At 33.1% G+C, this 18,484-nt stretch overlaps 1 protein-coding gene and 1 long non-coding RNA gene across 5 annotated transcripts; both read left to right on the top strand.

Annotated features, from left to right (window-relative positions):
* The first annotated feature begins 387 nt into the window (after positions 1 to 387).
* LOC126884352 (craniofacial development protein 2-like) lies at positions 388 to 8,864 on the top strand. 3 transcript variants are annotated; one of them, XM_050650284.1, is made up of 2 exons: positions 388 to 2,537; positions 7,901 to 8,864. In XM_050650284.1, the coding sequence occupies exon 1, from the start codon at positions 960 to 962 to the stop codon at positions 2,187 to 2,189; it is 1,230 nt and encodes a 409-aa protein (XP_050506241.1). In that variant the 5' UTR covers positions 388 to 959; the 3' UTR covers positions 2,190 to 2,537; positions 7,901 to 8,864. The 3 variants fall into 3 exon arrangements, with proteins under 3 accessions (XP_050506241.1, XP_050506239.1, XP_050506240.1); XM_050650282.1 differs by having other exon boundaries at positions 3,052 to 8,864; XM_050650283.1 differs by having other exon boundaries at positions 388 to 7,386.
* Positions 8,865 to 10,139: 1,275 nt separating this feature from the next.
* LOC126884360 (uncharacterized) lies at positions 10,140 to 18,276 on the top strand. Of its 2 annotated transcripts, none has more exons than XR_007697985.1 (2): positions 10,140 to 10,548; positions 17,288 to 18,276. It is a non-coding gene; the product is annotated as an uncharacterized LOC126884360 (long non-coding RNA). The 2 variants fall into 2 exon arrangements; XR_007697984.1 differs by lacking the exon at positions 10,140 to 10,548 and adding an exon at positions 10,558 to 16,676.
* Positions 18,277 to 18,484: the final 208 nt, after the last annotated feature.

Here is an 18,484-nt window from a genome sequence, read left to right as displayed (position 1 = left end):
AAAATACAGTAATATCAAAAAGATTTAATTTTACAAATAACAGTCAGTTAGGTGAGGTAAATACCACTCCGAGCGTAAATAATAGTCAGGTAATTAAGAACGCAAACAAAAACTTGTATACTGCAACTGATAATGGACCTTATTATGTCTATATTGAAAATAGTCTAGGCAACATTGGAAAATTTTATCGGATTGGGACAGCAAAAATTATAAATAATTCGGTTCCGGAGATTCAAAATAATATTAAACAAATAACCGTTATAGGTAGAAATAAAGTTAAGGTAGAACTAAATTCGGGAGCAAGTGCAAATAAATTAATATTGTCAGAAAATTTAGCTATTAAAAATTATAATTTGCATGCATATAATTAGCCTTTGAGCATGGGATCACACATGTTCATTAACTCGGCCCATGGAGAGTTAGAGCCATCTTCTCTAACACTCACATGGGTAATTCCTACCTGGCGCGTCCATGTCGCGGGGGTGGGCACCTCTCACTTCAGTAGGCCGGAGTGAACAGGTGGCGAAGTTCAGGTAGGGACCCAGTTCTGTGGGGTATAACGCGGACCCCTGCCCAGGGATACGGGTGAAGACCACAACGGCGGAGACGGCGTAGAAGAGGATCTTCGGTTCGGCGTCAATGGCGGAAGTGGCAGGCCTGTTTTTTCGGCATACCACTGCAGAATCGGATCTAAAATGGGCGGTTGTGGATTCTGGTTGGCGAAGAAACATCGACGGCGAAAGAAAAGGAGCAGATTGGGCTCTTTAGTCCTGTAAGACAACCAATCTAAAGGAAGAAAACCTTGATTACAAATTACCCGGTCCTCCTGGTAGGGGGTTAAGACGTCAGGCCGGTTCCCTGTCACTTGTAAAAATTAGAAAAATACCAAAAAGCCTAAAGATTGCCTCGGAATCTCGGACGGATTAAATAATAAACGACTTCGGCGACGGAAAAGGATTATGAACATTGGCACCTGGAATCTGCAGAGTATCAGCGGAAAGATGGAAGAAATAACTGAAGAAATAAAAAAACTAGATATGGATATAGTTGTCTTAACCGAAACAAAGAAGAAAGGGATAGGTATAGAAAAAGTAAACAATTATGTACACATCTTCAGCGGAGTTTCAAAACATGAGAGAGCGAAAAGAGGAGTATCCGTTCTAATACACAAAAAACATAAACATAAAATCACTGACTTTGAAGCAATAGACGAAAATATAATAAGAGTAAACATAACGATAAAAGAAACACCTATTACGATACTTGGGATTTATGCAATCAGTGATGATGAACCTTACACAAACAAAGATGAGTTCTTTGCTAAAGTTAACGACGAAATTACGAAAATTGGAAATAGAAGAGAATTGATAGTTATGGGAGACCTGAACAGTAGAGTAGGTCGTAAAGTAGATAATAAGGTGGTAGGTCCCTACGGAGAAATAAACCAGAATGATAATGGTGAGAGGCTAATTGAAATATGTGAAAACCATCAATTAAAAATAACCAATGGATTTTTTAAACATAGAGATGTACACAAGTACACCTGGACCCAAACTACAAGAAATTTAAAATCAATTATAGACTATATCATCACAAAACAAAATACTAATATGCAAGTACAGGACACAAGAGCATACAGAGGAATAACATGTGGTTCAGATCATTATGTCGTAAAATCAAAAGTAACCTGTCCATTTAGATATAAAATAACACATAATCAAACAAATTGTCAACCCCAACCAGAAGAAACTTTGGAAAAAAGAAGTTATAATTTGGATAGTTTGACCCAAGAGAGTACAAGAATACTATATCAACAAAGACTGGATGGCAAACTAATGAATATAACTGAAACATCAACAGTAGAGGAGGTATATGGAAACGTAGTCGTTAGCGTTAAAAAAGCTGCAGAAGAAGCACTCGGCTTTAACACTCAAAGAAAAAGTGAAAAACTATGGTGGAACAAAGAAATAGAAGCACTCGTAGAAGAGAAAAAGCAAGCGTATATCAGATGGCTGAGCAGTAAACAACAAAAAGATAGAGATGAATACCTGGAACTCAAAAGAATAACAAGAAGAACAACAGTAAAAGCAAAAAGAGAAATGTGGGATAAGAAGTGTCAGGAAATTAATACCTACCTGGGAGGCAGAAAATGTACAGAAACTGTAGCAGTTACGCTACTAACTAAATAAATCCAAATAAAATTTCATCAAATACCCCTAAATAAATCCCGTGTGCGACGCCGTCGATCGACTTAAGAACGATATCTCTCTGCTCACGCGCGAAAACCTCGGCGTTCGATTTTGTCGATCCGAATCGGAACGGCAGTTTTGGTCAGGCTCAGAGCGAACACGCTGTGTTTTTTTTTCCTAAGTGGCGGATTTGGACGAGATTTTGGATAAAATGGAGCAGATATATCACTAAAATGAAGGAACATTAAGACCATCTTTTTTGGAATAGCGATAATATCAAAACTCAATTTATCTTTGGTTTTTTTTTACATAAAAGAAGTTTAAGGCCAGCGTGTTTCGTCTGTCCAAGTAAGTAAACTGTTGATATATTTCTCATTATTTTTCGTGGTAATGCATCATTGTAGTTAAGTTCATATATAATCCATATTATAATAATGATATTCATTTCCATTTACAAAGGAACAATCAATCAAGGCCACAGGGTTTTAGTGTTAAATTTAAATTCCAAATTGTAGATCATATTATCCTTTAAATATTTGAAAAGAACATTAAAGGTCAAGTTTTTCTAGTGTCCAAACCTAAATTCTAATATCTTTTATACCTTATCGTGACGTTTTTACTTAAGTTTTTTATCTGTGATTTATAAAAAGTTTTAACGAGTATCTATACAGTCTATCTGTCACGCCCATCTAATGCGCACGTCCCTGTCATGTCTGAATTGAAGTAAACTTCAGAAATTTTGACATGACATATGGATACCTAACCTACCTAATATTTGATGTTTTTGTTTGGGCCTGTTCAATATGTACTGCTACTGTTATTGTAATACATAAATAACTAAATTTAATAAACTTTATTGTAGATTCCGCCACTTAGACACTTAGTGACTTAGTCACTTAGTTACGTCGTAACTTAGTCACTTTGCATTCCTTTGCATAATTTATGTCACTTGAAGTATGTACCAGTAACTGTTAGCAACTTTGCCATGGTTTACCCATAGAGCTCGCTGTTTCGTTGGAGAAAACCAGTACCTGACTTCACAACATTTAGGATTTTTCAGTAGGACTTGCCCACCACAGCATCCAACCAGTTTATCGTGCCAAAAGGACTCTCCTATGGACTTCATCTTGAATTCTTAAATAGGAACTGTGGTGAAAGATAAGTTTGTTTACTTTTATTATTTATATATTTTGGGTACTCTATAGTTGCTTGCACTGTAAACTGTTTGTATGCATACAATCGAGTGGAACTAGGTACATATTTTCGTGACAGATAGGGTTTTCAGGTCTTTGTTTTGTTCCATATTATAAATAGTAGTTTTTTCTAATTAAGTAAGTCTTGTTTAATAATAATCATAAATAATTGTAGCTTAAAATTTGATAGGGAATCGGGGGTAAAATTTTGTCGAGCTTTTAAAATAGGGAATATGTCTAGTGGGTTTTTACATTGTATATTAAGAGTCTGACCAGCTCATTTATATAAGTCAATTGTATAATAATTAGTATTTTTGCTAGATGAGATACTTAATTTTTGGTAACCGTAGCGTTCTTGTCGTGTACGTATCTCATTAGACGAGTTCAATTTAGGAAATATTACTAACTTTTAGTTGTAAGAACTTTGTGCTATTCACACGGACTTTTGCTTTTGGATTTTCTACTAATACATTTACTTAGCGCAGTGTGTAGTGGTTAATTGTAAGTTAGTGGCTGTTTGGTCCTGTTTGACCGTTTCACCACCCACTACCACTGTTATTGTGTTTTGATTTATATATTACATTGTCAATATATGTATAATAGAGTTATTGTTAATATATTTGTTATTAGAAAGGTTGATGTTTTATTTCAGTCTGTATTACCAGTATATAATATAGCAAGACACGGTTAGTATTTAGTATTTTGTATTTCAGGTGGTTGTAACCAGTGTCATAGAGTTCCTGTTGTTCGTTACTTCAAAATCTCGAACCTGTCCAACTTCTTGGTTCTGAGAGCTGAGTTGTTCGTTCGAGTTGGCGCCCTTTGTTCTTCTTCTTTCTTTGTTGTATCTCGATATTATTTTATCTCTAGCATTCTGATCTATTTTTCTTCCATTTTTGTGTTTGCAGGTCTCATTTTCTTTCTAGTTACTATCATTTCATTATCAATTTTTTTTTCTCATATCTCCAAAGCCAATATTCGGTGTATAGAAGCTAGCCCAAATACCCACTTGAGATTTAGTGTCTCTCTGCCCATTTAATTTGTCCTTCTGAGCTAAGCCCCTCTTCTTGTCGTCTTAAATCTCTTCTCATTTCTTTTACCCATCTTTATTCAGTTCTTCTTCTCTTCAAAAATCTCTATACCCAGAGTATAGAGGTTTCAATTGGCGCCCAACGTGGGGCCTCTTTTACATTTTTGGCTTTAAAAATATTTTCTTTAACTTTTGGTTTTATCTTGGTGGTTTCAGTGCCTGTGTTTTTAGATTTTCATTTTAACGTTTAGTTTATACTTCAATTTTTTTTTTGGACAGTATCTTGTATCTATATCTTGAATAAACTTGTTTTGCTATGGTATACTCTGTTGACTGAATGGATTGCTTTGTTTTGATTGGTCAAATAATTATTTTGAATTAATAATAAATAAATTGAAAATTTGAATATCTTGAATTTAGCTATTTTACAAGTCCGGAATAGCATTAAAAGTGAATCACTACCTTGAATTAAAAGTTTTTTCGATTTTAGGTTTATCGGAAGTTGTAGCAGTACATTTCATCAGATTTCACGACTGGACCAAACAAATAAACATTACTGGTATAGGTATCCACTCAGAACATTAACTTGAGGACAGAGAGTAAGTTAAACTTTACCTACTTACATTTTATCTCATTCTCGTGTTTATTTCCCAGTTGTTTATAATGGCATCGTTAAGGTATAAAATCTGTTTATTTATTTTGTTTACCTAGTTAACATCTGTTGTTGTGCCTTTTATCTTATATTATCTTATCTTAATGTTGACTAATATCTTAGTTTTGGACTTGTTCATTTTGCTGTTAGTTGCCTCTTGAAAGTCCAAACTATATACCATAGGAGTACAGGATGGATAATGGGAATTTTCCCCATCTTGAATTCTGGGTTAAATGAGTATTTATAGGGATACTTAGAAAATACTGTTAAAACATTTTCTTTGAGTTATGGCTTTGCATGGTTCAAGCGCGCGGACCATGCCCATAAAGCTTATGTATTCACTTAACTGTGTCAGGGTTTAGCGTGGGTTCAGGACTGATCACCCCGAACTTGTGCACTTCACTTGGCTCAGAAATACATTAATATCTATAAGTTGTTCCCAGAGTGTCTCTTAGGTTGAAATTAGAATGTGTCATCTAGAATTGGATCGTTCTGATATTCAGCAGTAAGTAAGTCTGTTTAACTTGGTTGTCATCTCCTATGCTGTTATCTTTTAAATGATTTGAGTTTTAACATATCTTTACCTGAAGTGACTTTACCTTTACCTGAAGTGAGTTTACTTTTACCTGAAGTGAGCTTATCTTTACCTTTACCTGAGGTGAGCTTATCTTTACCTTTACCTGAAGTGAGTTTATCTTTACCTGAAGTGACTTTACCTTTACCTGAAGTGAGTTTACCTTTACCTGAAGTGAGCTTATCTTTACCTTTACCTGAGGTGAGCTTATCTTTACCTTTACCTGAAGTGAGTTTATCTTTATCTTTACCTGAAGTGACTTTACCTTTACCTGAAGTGAGTTTATCTTTACCTTGAGTTTATCTCGTACCTTTACCTTGATGAGTGCATCTCTTATCTATATCTGATTGAATGTATATCTTATCTTTATCTTGATTATTATAAAGTCCTAAGAATCTGTCCTTCTCTGTGCTTGTCGTGAGTAAAGAATTGGATCACGTCAATAGTGCAGTTTAGGTATTACAGTTAGGACCCTAATTATATCTTACCTTTTGTGCATACCCTCTACCATGAGTAGATGTGGGCTTGCAATTATCTTTACCTTTTAGCATACTCTATACCATGAGTATAGTGGGCTTGCTAGTATCTTTACCTAGATTGTGTCTTCCTATCACTGCTCAAGAGAGTAGATGTTAAGGATTATCTTTTACCTTGATTTTTAGTTGTTGGTGATATCCAGAACCATATCATTATTTATGTTTAGCTTTGTAGTAATGTAGTTTCAACTAGTCTTGATGAATTAGTCCCTCATTGAATTCTCGGGTGATTAGTAGAATTTGTTCGCTCTAGTATCAATGTTGGGTAAATTTGATATGTTGATTGTTGTGTATGGTTCTTGGTTATACTGTGTTAGGTGTTGTTAATACACACCTGTAATTTAGATTTAATGATGGGTTACTAACACTTGAGAATGCAGATAGTAAGTAGTGTTAAGAGTTGACTTACTCTATAAGGTTGTATAATTATATTTAGAATGTAAGCGATTAACACGTGATTGTTTGTTTTTTTTTTTTTTTCAATCTTTGGTTTTACTAAATTAAAATTATCGCGTTGAATAACTTATGTCGGTCAGTTACCTATGTCGGTTAGTTACACATCTTTTCTATGTTTTATACTTTCTGCAAATATGATTAAATATGTCTCGCGTGGCCTTTATACTGTCTGTATGACTTCGTTCCTGATTTTTGTTCCGCCTCCTCAGCAAATAGTATGGCTGTTGAGGCTACCATAATTATGGTTTTATACCACCACGTTTCTCCTTTACTGTGTCCATCCTCGGGTTCGCCCTAGCGTTAGTTCGCTCAGGAAAACTTAAAAAAAAAAAAGGAATCCTTTGGGAGTTTTCCTTTTTTTTGCTGGAGATGAGGGAGAATGTAGCAGTTACGCTACTAACTAAATAAATCCAAATAAAATTTCATCAAATACCCCTAAATAAATCCCGTGTGCGACGCCGTCGATCGACTTAAGAACGATATCTCTCTGCTCACGCGCGAAAACCTCGGCGTTCGATTTTGTCGATCCGAATCGGAACGGCAGTTTTGGTCAGGCTCAGAGCGAACACGCTGTGTTTTTTTTTCCTAAGTGGCGGATTTGGACGAGATTTTGGATAAAATGGAGCAGATATATCACTAAAATGAAGGAACATTAAGACCATCTTTTTTGGAATAGCGATAATATCAAAACTCAATTTATCTTTGGTTTTTTTTTACATAAAAGAAGTTTAAGGCCAGCGTGTTTCGTCTGTCCAAGTAAGTAAACTGTTGATATATTTCTCATTATTTTTCGTGGTAATGCATCATTGTAGTTAAGTTCATATATAATCCATATTATAATAATGATATTCATTTCCATTTACAAAGGAACAATCAATCAAGGCCACAGGGTTTTAGTGTTAAATTTAAATTCCAAATTGTAGATCATATTATCCTTTAAATATTTGAAAAGAACATTAAAGGTCAAGTTTTTCTAGTGTCCAAACCTAAATTCTAATATCTTTTATACCTTATCGTGACGTTTTTACTTAAGTTTTTTATCTGTGATTTATAAAAAGTTTTAACGAGTATCTATACAGTCTATCTGTCACGCCCATCTAATGCGCACGTCCCTGTCATGTCTGAATTGAAGTAAACTTCAGAAATTTTGACATGACATATGGATACCTAACCTACCTAATATTTGATGTTTTTGTTTGGGCCTGTTCAATATGTACTGCTACTGTTATTGTAATACATAAATAACTAAATTTAATAAACTTTATTGTAGATTCCGCCACTTAGACACTTAGTGACTTAGTCACTTAGTTACGTCGTAACTTAGTCACTTTGCATTCCTTTGCATAATTTATGTCACTTGAAGTATGTACCAGTAACTGTTAGCAACTTTGCCATGGTTTACCCATAGAGCTCGCTGTTTCGTTGGAGAAAACCAGTACCTGACTTCACAACATTTAGGATTTTTCAGTAGGACTTGCCCACCACAGCATCCAACCAGTTTATCGTGCCAAAAGGACTCTCCTATGGACTTCATCTTGAATTCTTAAATAGGAACTGTGGTGAAAGATAAGTTTGTTTACTTTTATTATTTATATATTTTGGGTACTCTATAGTTGCTTGCACTGTAAACTGTTTGTATGCATACAATCGAGTGGAACTAGGTACATATTTTCGTGACAGATAGGGTTTTCAGGTCTTTGTTTTGTTCCATATTATAAATAGTAGTTTTTTCTAATTAAGTAAGTCTTGTTTAATAATAATCATAAATAATTGTAGCTTAAAATTTGATAGGGAATCGGGGGTAAAATTTTGTCGAGCTTTTAAAATAGGGAATATGTCTAGTGGGTTTTTACATTGTATATTAAGAGTCTGACCAGCTCATTTATATAAGTCAATTGTATAATAATTAGTATTTTTGCTAGATGAGATACTTAATTTTTGGTAACCGTAGCGTTCTTGTCGTGTACGTATCTCATTAGACGAGTTCAATTTAGGAAATATTACTAACTTTTAGTTGTAAGAACTTTGTGCTATTCACACGGACTTTTGCTTTTGGATTTTCTACTAATACATTTACTTAGCGCAGTGTGTAGTGGTTAATTGTAAGTTAGTGGCTGTTTGGTCCTGTTTGACCGTTTCACCACCCACTACCACTGTTATTGTGTTTTGATTTATATATTACATTGTCAATATATGTATAATAGAGTTATTGTTAATATATTTGTTATTAGAAAGGTTGATGTTTTATTTCAGTCTGTATTACCAGTATATAATATAGCAAGACACGGTTAGTATTTAGTATTTTGTATTTCAGGTGGTTGTAACCAGTGTCATAGAGTTCCTGTTGTTCGTTACTTCAAAATCTCGAACCTGTCCAACTTCTTGGTTCTGAGAGCTGAGTTGTTCGTTCGAGTTGGCGCCCTTTGTTCTTCTTCTTTCTTTGTTGTATCTCGATATTATTTTATCTCTAGCATTCTGATCTATTTTTCTTCCATTTTTGTGTTTGCAGGTCTCATTTTCTTTCTAGTTACTATCATTTCATTATCAATTTTTTTTTCTCATATCTCCAAAGCCAATATTCGGTGTATAGAAGCTAGCCCAAATACCCACTTGAGATTTAGTGTCTCTCTGCCCATTTAATTTGTCCTTCTGAGCTAAGCCCCTCTTCTTGTCGTCTTAAATCTCTTCTCATTTCTTTTACCCATCTTTATTCAGTTCTTCTTCTCTTCAAAAATCTCTATACCCAGAGTATAGAGGTTTCAAAACATGGAAGTTCCTCAATAAAATAAGAACTAACGAAAGGAAGAGCACAAACATTCAATTAATATCCACACAAAAATGGGAAAAGTACTATGGGGAACTACTGACAGAAAATAGGGACGAATACTTAACTCAATCACCAACAGAGGTTAACATTGAAGGAGAAGATATAACAATACAAGTGACAGAAATTATAAAAGCTATAAAAGAACTGAAAAACGGTAGGTCTCCAGGACCAGGCGATATCCCAGCCGAACTAATAAAATGTGGATCACAAAAATTGTTTGAAACCGTCACTTGGTGCATAAATCAATTTATAAATGGTTCTCCCATACCCGACGAGTGGAAAATTGCTTATATTTCGTCGATCCATAAGAAAGGAGATAAGCTTAAATGTGAAAACTATAGAGGGATATCAGTGACTAGTACATTCAGCCGTTTGTATGGACGAATAATTAGAGACCGCATTGAGAAGGAGTACAAAGACCAAGAGGAAGAAGAACAATCCGGTTTTCGAACAGGAAGAAGCTGTACTGATAATATCTTCTGCCTCAAACAACTAATAGAAAAAAAATTAAGCACAAATCAAGAAGCCCACCTCATGTTTATTGACTTGCAGAAGGCGTACGATACAGTTCCTGTAAACAAACTCTGGAACGTGTTACGACAGACGAATATTAGTGTCACCTTAATAAAAGCCTTAAGAAATTTGTATGAAGGGTCAACATCATGTAACGGTCCACCCGTTATATTATCATTTTTAGCGCTGTAATTATTTTTAAAAAAATAATTATTTTCTCTTGACCTCCCATTTAAATTCTTTAATTTATCGTAAAGGACTTCTCATGTGACGTCACACTGTACGGAACATAGTTGTTGAACCGTTCCTTGTCGTTTAATTCGTGTTCCGTGAGAGTTTGACGTTTTCCTCGCTGACTGTGGGAGGAATGAGAGGCACTTGGCCGGTGGCTGCGAGGTTGACAGGTTGGTGTTGGTGGTTAGTACCGTAAATGGCGGTTAATTTCTTCGAAATTAATTTTTATTTCAACTAAGTTTGGAAGTATAGTAAAAAGTTACCACCACTTGTTTCCTGGAGTACGGGTTTCCTGGAGTAAGGATGGGAGTACCATCAGTGGAAGAGGAATAAAAAATTAACCGGTAAATCGTTTTTTCTACTAATGTTTTTTAGTTAACCTTGAATATATGAAATAGTTGGTTCATTGTTAAATGTTCTTAGCCAGTCCCTTAGGTGAAGGATGTAGATTATTTCGATCTTTATATTATCTTTATATCGATCTTTATATTAATGGGGTTTTTGGTTTTACATAACCAAACATTTTTGAAGTCCTCAAATTAATATTGGAAATAATTACCATTTCTCTGTACGTTTTAAACCGATTGAACATCCAATATATCTATAAATTTTCATGTCCAATATATCTATAAATTGTCATGTAACTATCTTTGTCTGGTTCAATACCATTTCATTAAGGTATATAAAATGTATGTAGATGGCTATTACTATCTTAATCTCATGTTATTTCAGATAAGTCATATTTTATATTCCTATTTCAAATGCAATGCCATTATTTGTTCATGTTTTCAAACTCAAAATAGTTCAAGGTTACCTGAGATTAGTTTTTGTTCCATTTTTAATGGTTGTTTTTTTTATGTTATTGCTTCTAAAAAGTTTTCCTCGATTATTTCTTCTTCTCTTTACTTTTGTTTACCGGTTTATATGAGAAATCAAACGAAGTATATGTTTTTAGCCATTTGGAAGAAAACTAACCCTCATGTGATGTCGTACCCACCTTGACTACCTAGGGAAGCCACCTTGACCTTATTGCAGCTACCGCCAAGTCAAACTGGGAGTATGTTTTGGGAACAAGCTTTTTGGGGGACATTCCAGCTCCTTTTCGTCCTGCCACCTGGGCCTACGGGGGGGCATGGAGGTGCATCATAGTGATGCTCATTTTCTAGGATGCAACCGCAACCTCGTTTGGGAACATTTAGTGAGGAGTTTTAGTAACTATTGGTTTTTTTTATATTTCAGACTATCTGTTAAATACACTATGTTTTTTTTCCAGATTTAGGTTACCTCTGTTTTTTTTGACATATGTATTTGTATATTAGATTATTTGGTTCCCAAACTTTGTATCTACGGTAACTTCTTGTGCACAGGAATAAGCCTAGAGAAAATTAGGTTTTTAATACTTTATTATTGCTTTGATATTGGTTTATGTAATTCGGGTAAATTTATTTTGTAACATTACTTGCTTGTTTCCCAAATATTGTATTTATTCGCTTTATTTCGTTTGTTCGGTTACTTCGTCGTTACTTTATTTCATTGCATTTGCTCGGTTAATTTAGGTCATTTTGTCGGTATTTTTCTTAACTTCACTTCTATAACGTTTATTCATTTGTATATTTAATTTTGCTTTATTCAGTATTGTATTTTCTCTTAGTGAGGCTTGGGCCTATTTATTTGTATTATTTTCATCTTCGTCGGTTTCCTTTAGTTGTACGTAGCAGGCGTACTATAACCATTTGGTAGAAGACTTATGTAATTTTGTACCCTATATGTTAGTGAGAGGTACTTATACCTGTAATTTTGTAACAGGTAACATTGTTGTTATCTTAGGTTGAACATAACTTTTGCAAACTTTTGTCATGTTAGAGTCACATAATATGAACTTGTTTAACTCAGAGATTGTTAAAAATCTAGTAGTTATTTTTAATAAATATGTATTTATTTTGTATATCATGAATTTTATTATTCCTTTATGTTCATTATTACAGGTTTAATATATTTAATATTTGACAGCAGTATAAGATACCTGGGAAAATGATCGAAGATCATTTTCATGGCGCCCATGATTAGTTAGTTTTATTTATTTTGTTCGTTTTTAGTCATTAGTCATCTCCATTCATTTTCAGTACATTATTCTTATTTTATTATTTCATCTTTTAGTCATCATTACTATCTATATAGAGCTACTGTTCTTCGACAGGCATGCAAACGAGCCGTATCCATCCTTGAGTGTCAAGTTGCTCTCTTGCATCTATAGCTAGCCAACTCTATTCAGTTTGCCTCTGTCTCTTCCCACTTTACTTCTATCCCTTCTAATCCCCCTTTCTTCAGTACTACTGAAAAGTAGTATTTTTTATTTTTCCTACTTCGGCTCAACCGCTGAAGCCCCTTCATTTTTATTTTCATAAGAGGCCCCAACTAGTTACCTTAGTCTTTTCTTTTCTTCTTTTTTTTCCTTACTTCTGTTGGAGTATATCTTTCTTTTTACTTTCACTCCAACAGAAGTTTTCTTATTTTTGTTACACTGGCGCCCAACGTGGGGCCAACCGTTTATGGTTTTAAGACAGTAGTTCTTTTAGTTCATTTTTATTTTATTGGAATTTTTGTATTATTAACTTTTTGATATCTTTGTATATATGTTATTTCTGATTTATTTTTGTCTTTAATTTTTATTAATAATAAACAGGTAGACTTATACTGCTTCTTTTGGTTTTGATTAGTTTATTTCGATACCTCATTTTTAGTTTTAGTGGTACAGCTCATATTTTAGTTTGAATTTTGTATTTTTATTGGAAACGTATTTGTGTATTTAGAATGAATATACATGACTGACATTATGTTCTATTATTATGGATTTTTAGTCCTTCTACCAATGGTAGTATGTTTGCACGTACAATTAATTATTGACTATATGCATATATTTTTTTTCTAGTATGGTTATATTTTACACCTAACTAGAAATTATTTTCAGGATTTAGGTACTTTATTTACTATATTGATTTGATTTTTATATATTTTGCTGGCATTTTGATTTGTTGGTGTGTCGCTAATATTTTCTCCATATGTATATTTGTCTTACAAACTTTAGATTATATTTTATATTTGTTATTTTTGATATTTGGGTTGTTTGGTAAGACAGGCACACACCACAAAGCAATATCAGTCCAGACATTAGTTTCTATACATGATACGTTGAATTCGCATGGTTCGGATGGTTACAGATGGTCATCCAAACTATTTTTCTTTAATTGGTAGTGTTAAACATAACAATTATAATTATTGTATGATAAAGTAGTTCCATTATCCATCTCAGTTTCTAGTTTTGTTAATGTTGGTAATATTATACCAGTGTGGGTACCATAATATAATGCTCATAGAAATCAGATACTTTAGGTTGAGATTTAAATATAAATTCTTTATTAGTTAGGAAACATTGATTCTATTTTTCTATTAAGTTATAGAACAATCTTCAGAAGAAGATTACCTTAACAGTGTTGTTCAAGCTAATCTCTTCTTCTGTTTGTCTTTAGCTTAGCTCAATCTTTAGTATGGTTAGAAATTTTAGTCTGATATTTTTTTTGTCATCTGATAATGCAGGTACCTACATACATTGCTTGATTTCATCTTTGGCTTTGTTGTTGATGACTTTTAATTTATTACTTATTAATTTAATTATTATGTAGTACTTTATGTATGAGTTTAACTTTTTTTTGGTATTAGGCATGGTGCATTGTAATTATTATTATGAGTCAATGTTATTAATTGCTAATCCTGTCAGTAGGATTATACAATTAATCAGAACTTCACTTGTATTTTTGTTTAGTTTTTGCACACCTAACCCCTTAAGTTAGAAGGGTTGTTGAATTACTGTATATTTATATACTTATTTGGACAGGTAAGCTCATACAAGTACTCTTGTTTAATATGGATATTATTATGGAACTGTATGTTAGGCACTACTTATCTCAGGTTATGTGTTATATTATTTGGAATATTTGATTACTTACTAATTTTTTTTGATCATATTTATATCTTATTATTGAATTTGCCATATTGGAAAGATGTGGTTTTTAATTTGTTATTGGGTTACTCTATTAACATTATTTGTCTCCAATATCTTAAACACTTTATAATAATTTATATCCTTCTATCCTACACAGTATGATTCTGGAATTAGTTTGGAATTTTTATGTAAGTAGGTATGAATTCTTGAGTCTTTCATATTTCTTCTTAGAAACTACTTAGTCTATTGATGCTCAAAGTTGGTGAATACGTGGGTTCGAAGTTCAGCAAGGCGCCATTGCTATCCGATTTCGCAATCTATGTCTTTCATTGCAGAGTAGACAGATGTTTATCTATCATAATATTTCTGGTCAGGAAATGCCTGCAGCATGTCCTAACTATTCTTGTCTAATTAGTCCAATTATTCCAGTTACATATTTACAATTTGATAGGGAAGTGTTTAGTTTATATTATGTCTCGTACTTCATAGTATGTCTGTTTGTTGACTATCCCTATACATAGTAGATCCCTTAATTTAGTATTTGAGGTGTTTAGACAAATGAGTTGTTCATCAGAGTATATTCCCACTTCTTTCCTTAGGCATTAGTTGCTATTCAGATTTTGGAACATTTCCTGAATAATTCCACGTATGTGAGAGCGCATGATTCTGCAGTTTTAATTAAAATTGGTTGCCCGTTCTCGTCAATTTTTTTTTTCTATCACTTATCACATATTTTTTTTTCCTATCACTTATCATAGTGTCATAAAACTTATAAGTTCACCATCCATTCTATTTTCTTTCTCACTTATTCTTACGTTATAAGTACTTTATCTGAGTCTGGTTATTCTCATACATCTGTTGTAGCAACATGCTATAGTTCGCGAATACCAGCACGAATTAGTTTATGTAGTTTCTATAATATTTTAGTCAATACACTTTAGGTATTTATCTTACTTTTGATTTAGTTTGATTACATCTCTGTTACTTAGTCTGTTAGTAATTTTTTTTGTGACTTATTTTGATTACTTAGTTTAGATAGGTTCATATTACCGGATGAGGGTGTATGTAGACCTAATTTATTTATTTTGTTCAGTATTAGTTACCATTGGATCCAATAATTTAGTATATTTAGTATTAGTAAGAATTGGTCCATAAATTTGCCTGATCGTTCTTCTTTGGATATACTCCTATATAAATCTGGTGTCCATTGATAGTCCGATTCTGGATAAGTGTCCGATTCTTCATTTATTTTGTGTATTTGGTTGGATAGGTTCGTATTACCGGATGTGGGTGTACGTAGACCTGATCTGTTTATGTGGTTTAGTATTGGTGTGAATTGGTCCATAAATTTGCCTGGTCGTTCTTCTTTGGATATGCCTTTTATGAATCTGGTGTCCACTGATAGTCCGACTTTGGATTAAGTGTCCGATTCCACATCTATTTTGGTTATTGAGTTTTGGATTCCTTTGGTATGTTCAGCATTGGTATTATTTGGCATTAGTGAGAATTGTTCCATAAATCTTCCTGATTGTTCTTCTCTGGATATACTATTATGAATCTGGTGTCCATTGTTAGTTCAATTTTGGATTAAGTGTTCAATTCTTTACTTATTTTAGTTACTGATTTTTTTTTATTCACTTTGGTATATTTACTTTTGAAATGGTTCGAATTGGCTCACATCTTTTTCCTGGTTGTTCCGTCCTTGGATATACCCTTTACAAATCTGATGTCCATGGATAGTTCAATTTTGGTTTTAGTGCCCAACTCGACACTTAGCATTATTATGAACTTTAGTACAATATTTAGTTTTGTTTGACTTTTAAGCAATATGTTAATATTTGGTAGCAGAGAGTAACATGTAACATTTTAGTATGAATTTGAGTAATTTATTTATTTTTCCTGATCATTAGCTTATTCTTATTGGTAATCTTGCGAATCAACGTGGATTGTTAGACTATTGTAAATTTAGTTGTTAATATTTTGAAGTTTAAAAAAAAAATTTTTTTTTTCGTTAAAAATTTTTTTTTCCCGAGTAGGAGGGGATTGTAACGGTCCACCCGTTATATTATCATTTTTAGCGCTGTAATTATTTTTAAAAAAATAATTATTTTCTCTTGACCTCCCATTTAAATTCTTTAATTTATCGTAAAGGACTTCTCATGTGACGTCACACTGTACGGAACATAGTTGTTGAACCGTTCCTTGTCGTTTAATTCGTGTTCCGTGAGAGTTTGACGTTTTCCTCGCTGACTGTGGGAGGAATGAGAGGCACTTGGCCGGTGGCTGCGAGGTTGACAGGTTGGTGTTGGTGGTTAGTACCGTAAATGGCGGTTAATTTCTTCGAAATTAATTTTTATTTCAACTAAGTTTGGAAGTATAGTAAAAAGTTACCACCACTTGTTTCCTGGAGTACGGGTTTCCTGGAGTAAGGATGGGAGTACCATCAGTGGAAGAGGAATAAAAAATTAACCGGTAAATCGTTTTTTCTACTAATGTTTTTTAGTTAACCTTGAATATATGAAATAGTTGGTTCATTGTTAAATGTTCTTAGCCAGTCCCTTAGGTGAAGGATGTAGATTATTTCGATCTTTATATTATCTTTATATCGATCTTTATATTAATGGGGTTTTTGGTTTTACATAACCAAACATTTTTGAAGTCCTCAAATTAATATTGGAAATAATTACCATTTCTCTGTACGTTTTAAACCGATTGAACATCCAATATATCTATAAATTTTCATGTCCAATATATCTATAAATTGTCATGTAACTATCTTTGTCTGGTTCAATACCATTTCATTAAGGTATATAAAATGTATGTAGATGGCTATTACTATCTTAATCTCATGTTATTTCAGATAAGTCATATTTTATATTCCTATTTCAAATGCAATGCCATTATTTGTTCATGTTTTCAAACTCAAAATAGTTCAAGGTTACCTGAGATTAGTTTTTGTTCCATTTTTAATGGTTGTTTTTTTTATGTTATTGCTTCTAAAAAGTTTTCCTCGATTATTTCTTCTTCTCTTTACTTTTGTTTACCGGTTTATATGAGAAATCAAACGAAGTATATGTTTTTAGCCATTTGGAAGAAAACTAACCCTCATGTGATGTCGTACCCACCTTGACTACCTAGGGAAGCCACCTTGACCTTATTGCAGCTACCGCCAAGTCAAACTGGGAGTATGTTTTGGGAACAAGCTTTTTGGGGGACATTCCAGCTCCTTTTCGTCCTGCCACCTGGGCCTACGGGGGGCATGGAGGTGCATCATAGTGATGCTCATTTTCTAGGATGCAACCGCAACCTCGTTTGGGAACATTTAGTGAGGAGTTTTAGTAACTATTGGTTTTTTTTATATTTCAGACTATCTGTTAAATACACTATGTTTTTTTTCCAGATTTAGGTTACCTCTGTTTTTTTTGACATATGTATTTGTATATTAGATTATTTGGTTCCCAAACTTTGTATCTACGGTAACTTCTTGTGCACAGGAATAAGCCTAGAGAAAATTAGGTTTTTAATACTTTATTATTGCTTTGATATTGGTTTATGTAATTCGGGTAAATTTATTTTGTAACATTACTTGCTTGTTTCCCAAATATTGTATTTATTCGCTTTATTTCGTTTGTTCGGTTACTTCGTCGTTACTTTATTTCATTGCATTTGCTCGGTTAATTTAGGTCATTTTGTCGGTATTTTTCTTAACTTCACTTCTATAACGTTTATTCATTTGTATATTTAATTTTGCTTTATTCAGTATTGTATTTTCTCTTAGTGAGGCTTGGGCCTATTTATTTGTATTATTTTCATCTTCGTCGGTTTCCTTTAGTTGTACGTAGCAGGCGTACTATAACCATTTGGTAGAAGACTTATGTAATTTTGTACCCTATATGTTAGTGAGAGGTACTTATACCTGTAATTTTGTAACAGGTAACATTGTTGTTATCTTAGGTTGAACATAACTTTTGCAAACTTTTGTCATGTTAGAGTCACATAATATGAACTTGTTTAACTCAGAGATTGTTAAAAATCTAGTAGTTATTTTTAATAAATATGTATTTATTTTGTATATCATGAATTTTATTATTCCTTTATGTTCATTATTACAGGTTTAATATATTTAATATTTGACAGCAGTATAAGATACCTGGGAAAATGATCGAAGATCATTTTCATGGCGCCCATGATTAGTTAGTTTTATTTATTTTGTTCGTTTTTAGTCATTAGTCATCTCCATTCATTTTCAGTACATTATTCTTATTTTATTATTTCATCTT

This window comes from Diabrotica virgifera, chromosome 5, assembly GCF_917563875.1.
Source record: "Diabrotica virgifera virgifera chromosome 5, PGI_DIABVI_V3a".
In the NCBI taxonomy this organism is placed as follows: Eukaryota; Metazoa; Arthropoda; class Insecta; order Coleoptera; family Chrysomelidae; genus Diabrotica; species Diabrotica virgifera.
The sequence above is the reverse complement of the archived record's forward strand: the minus strand, read 5'-3'. Positions and strand labels throughout refer to the sequence as shown.

What these genes read in the sequence shown, in the direction of transcription:
- LOC126884352 (XM_050650284.1), top strand. Translation starts at nt 960, where the DNA reads ATGAACATTGGCACCTGGAATCTGCAGAGTATCAGCGGAAAGATGGAA.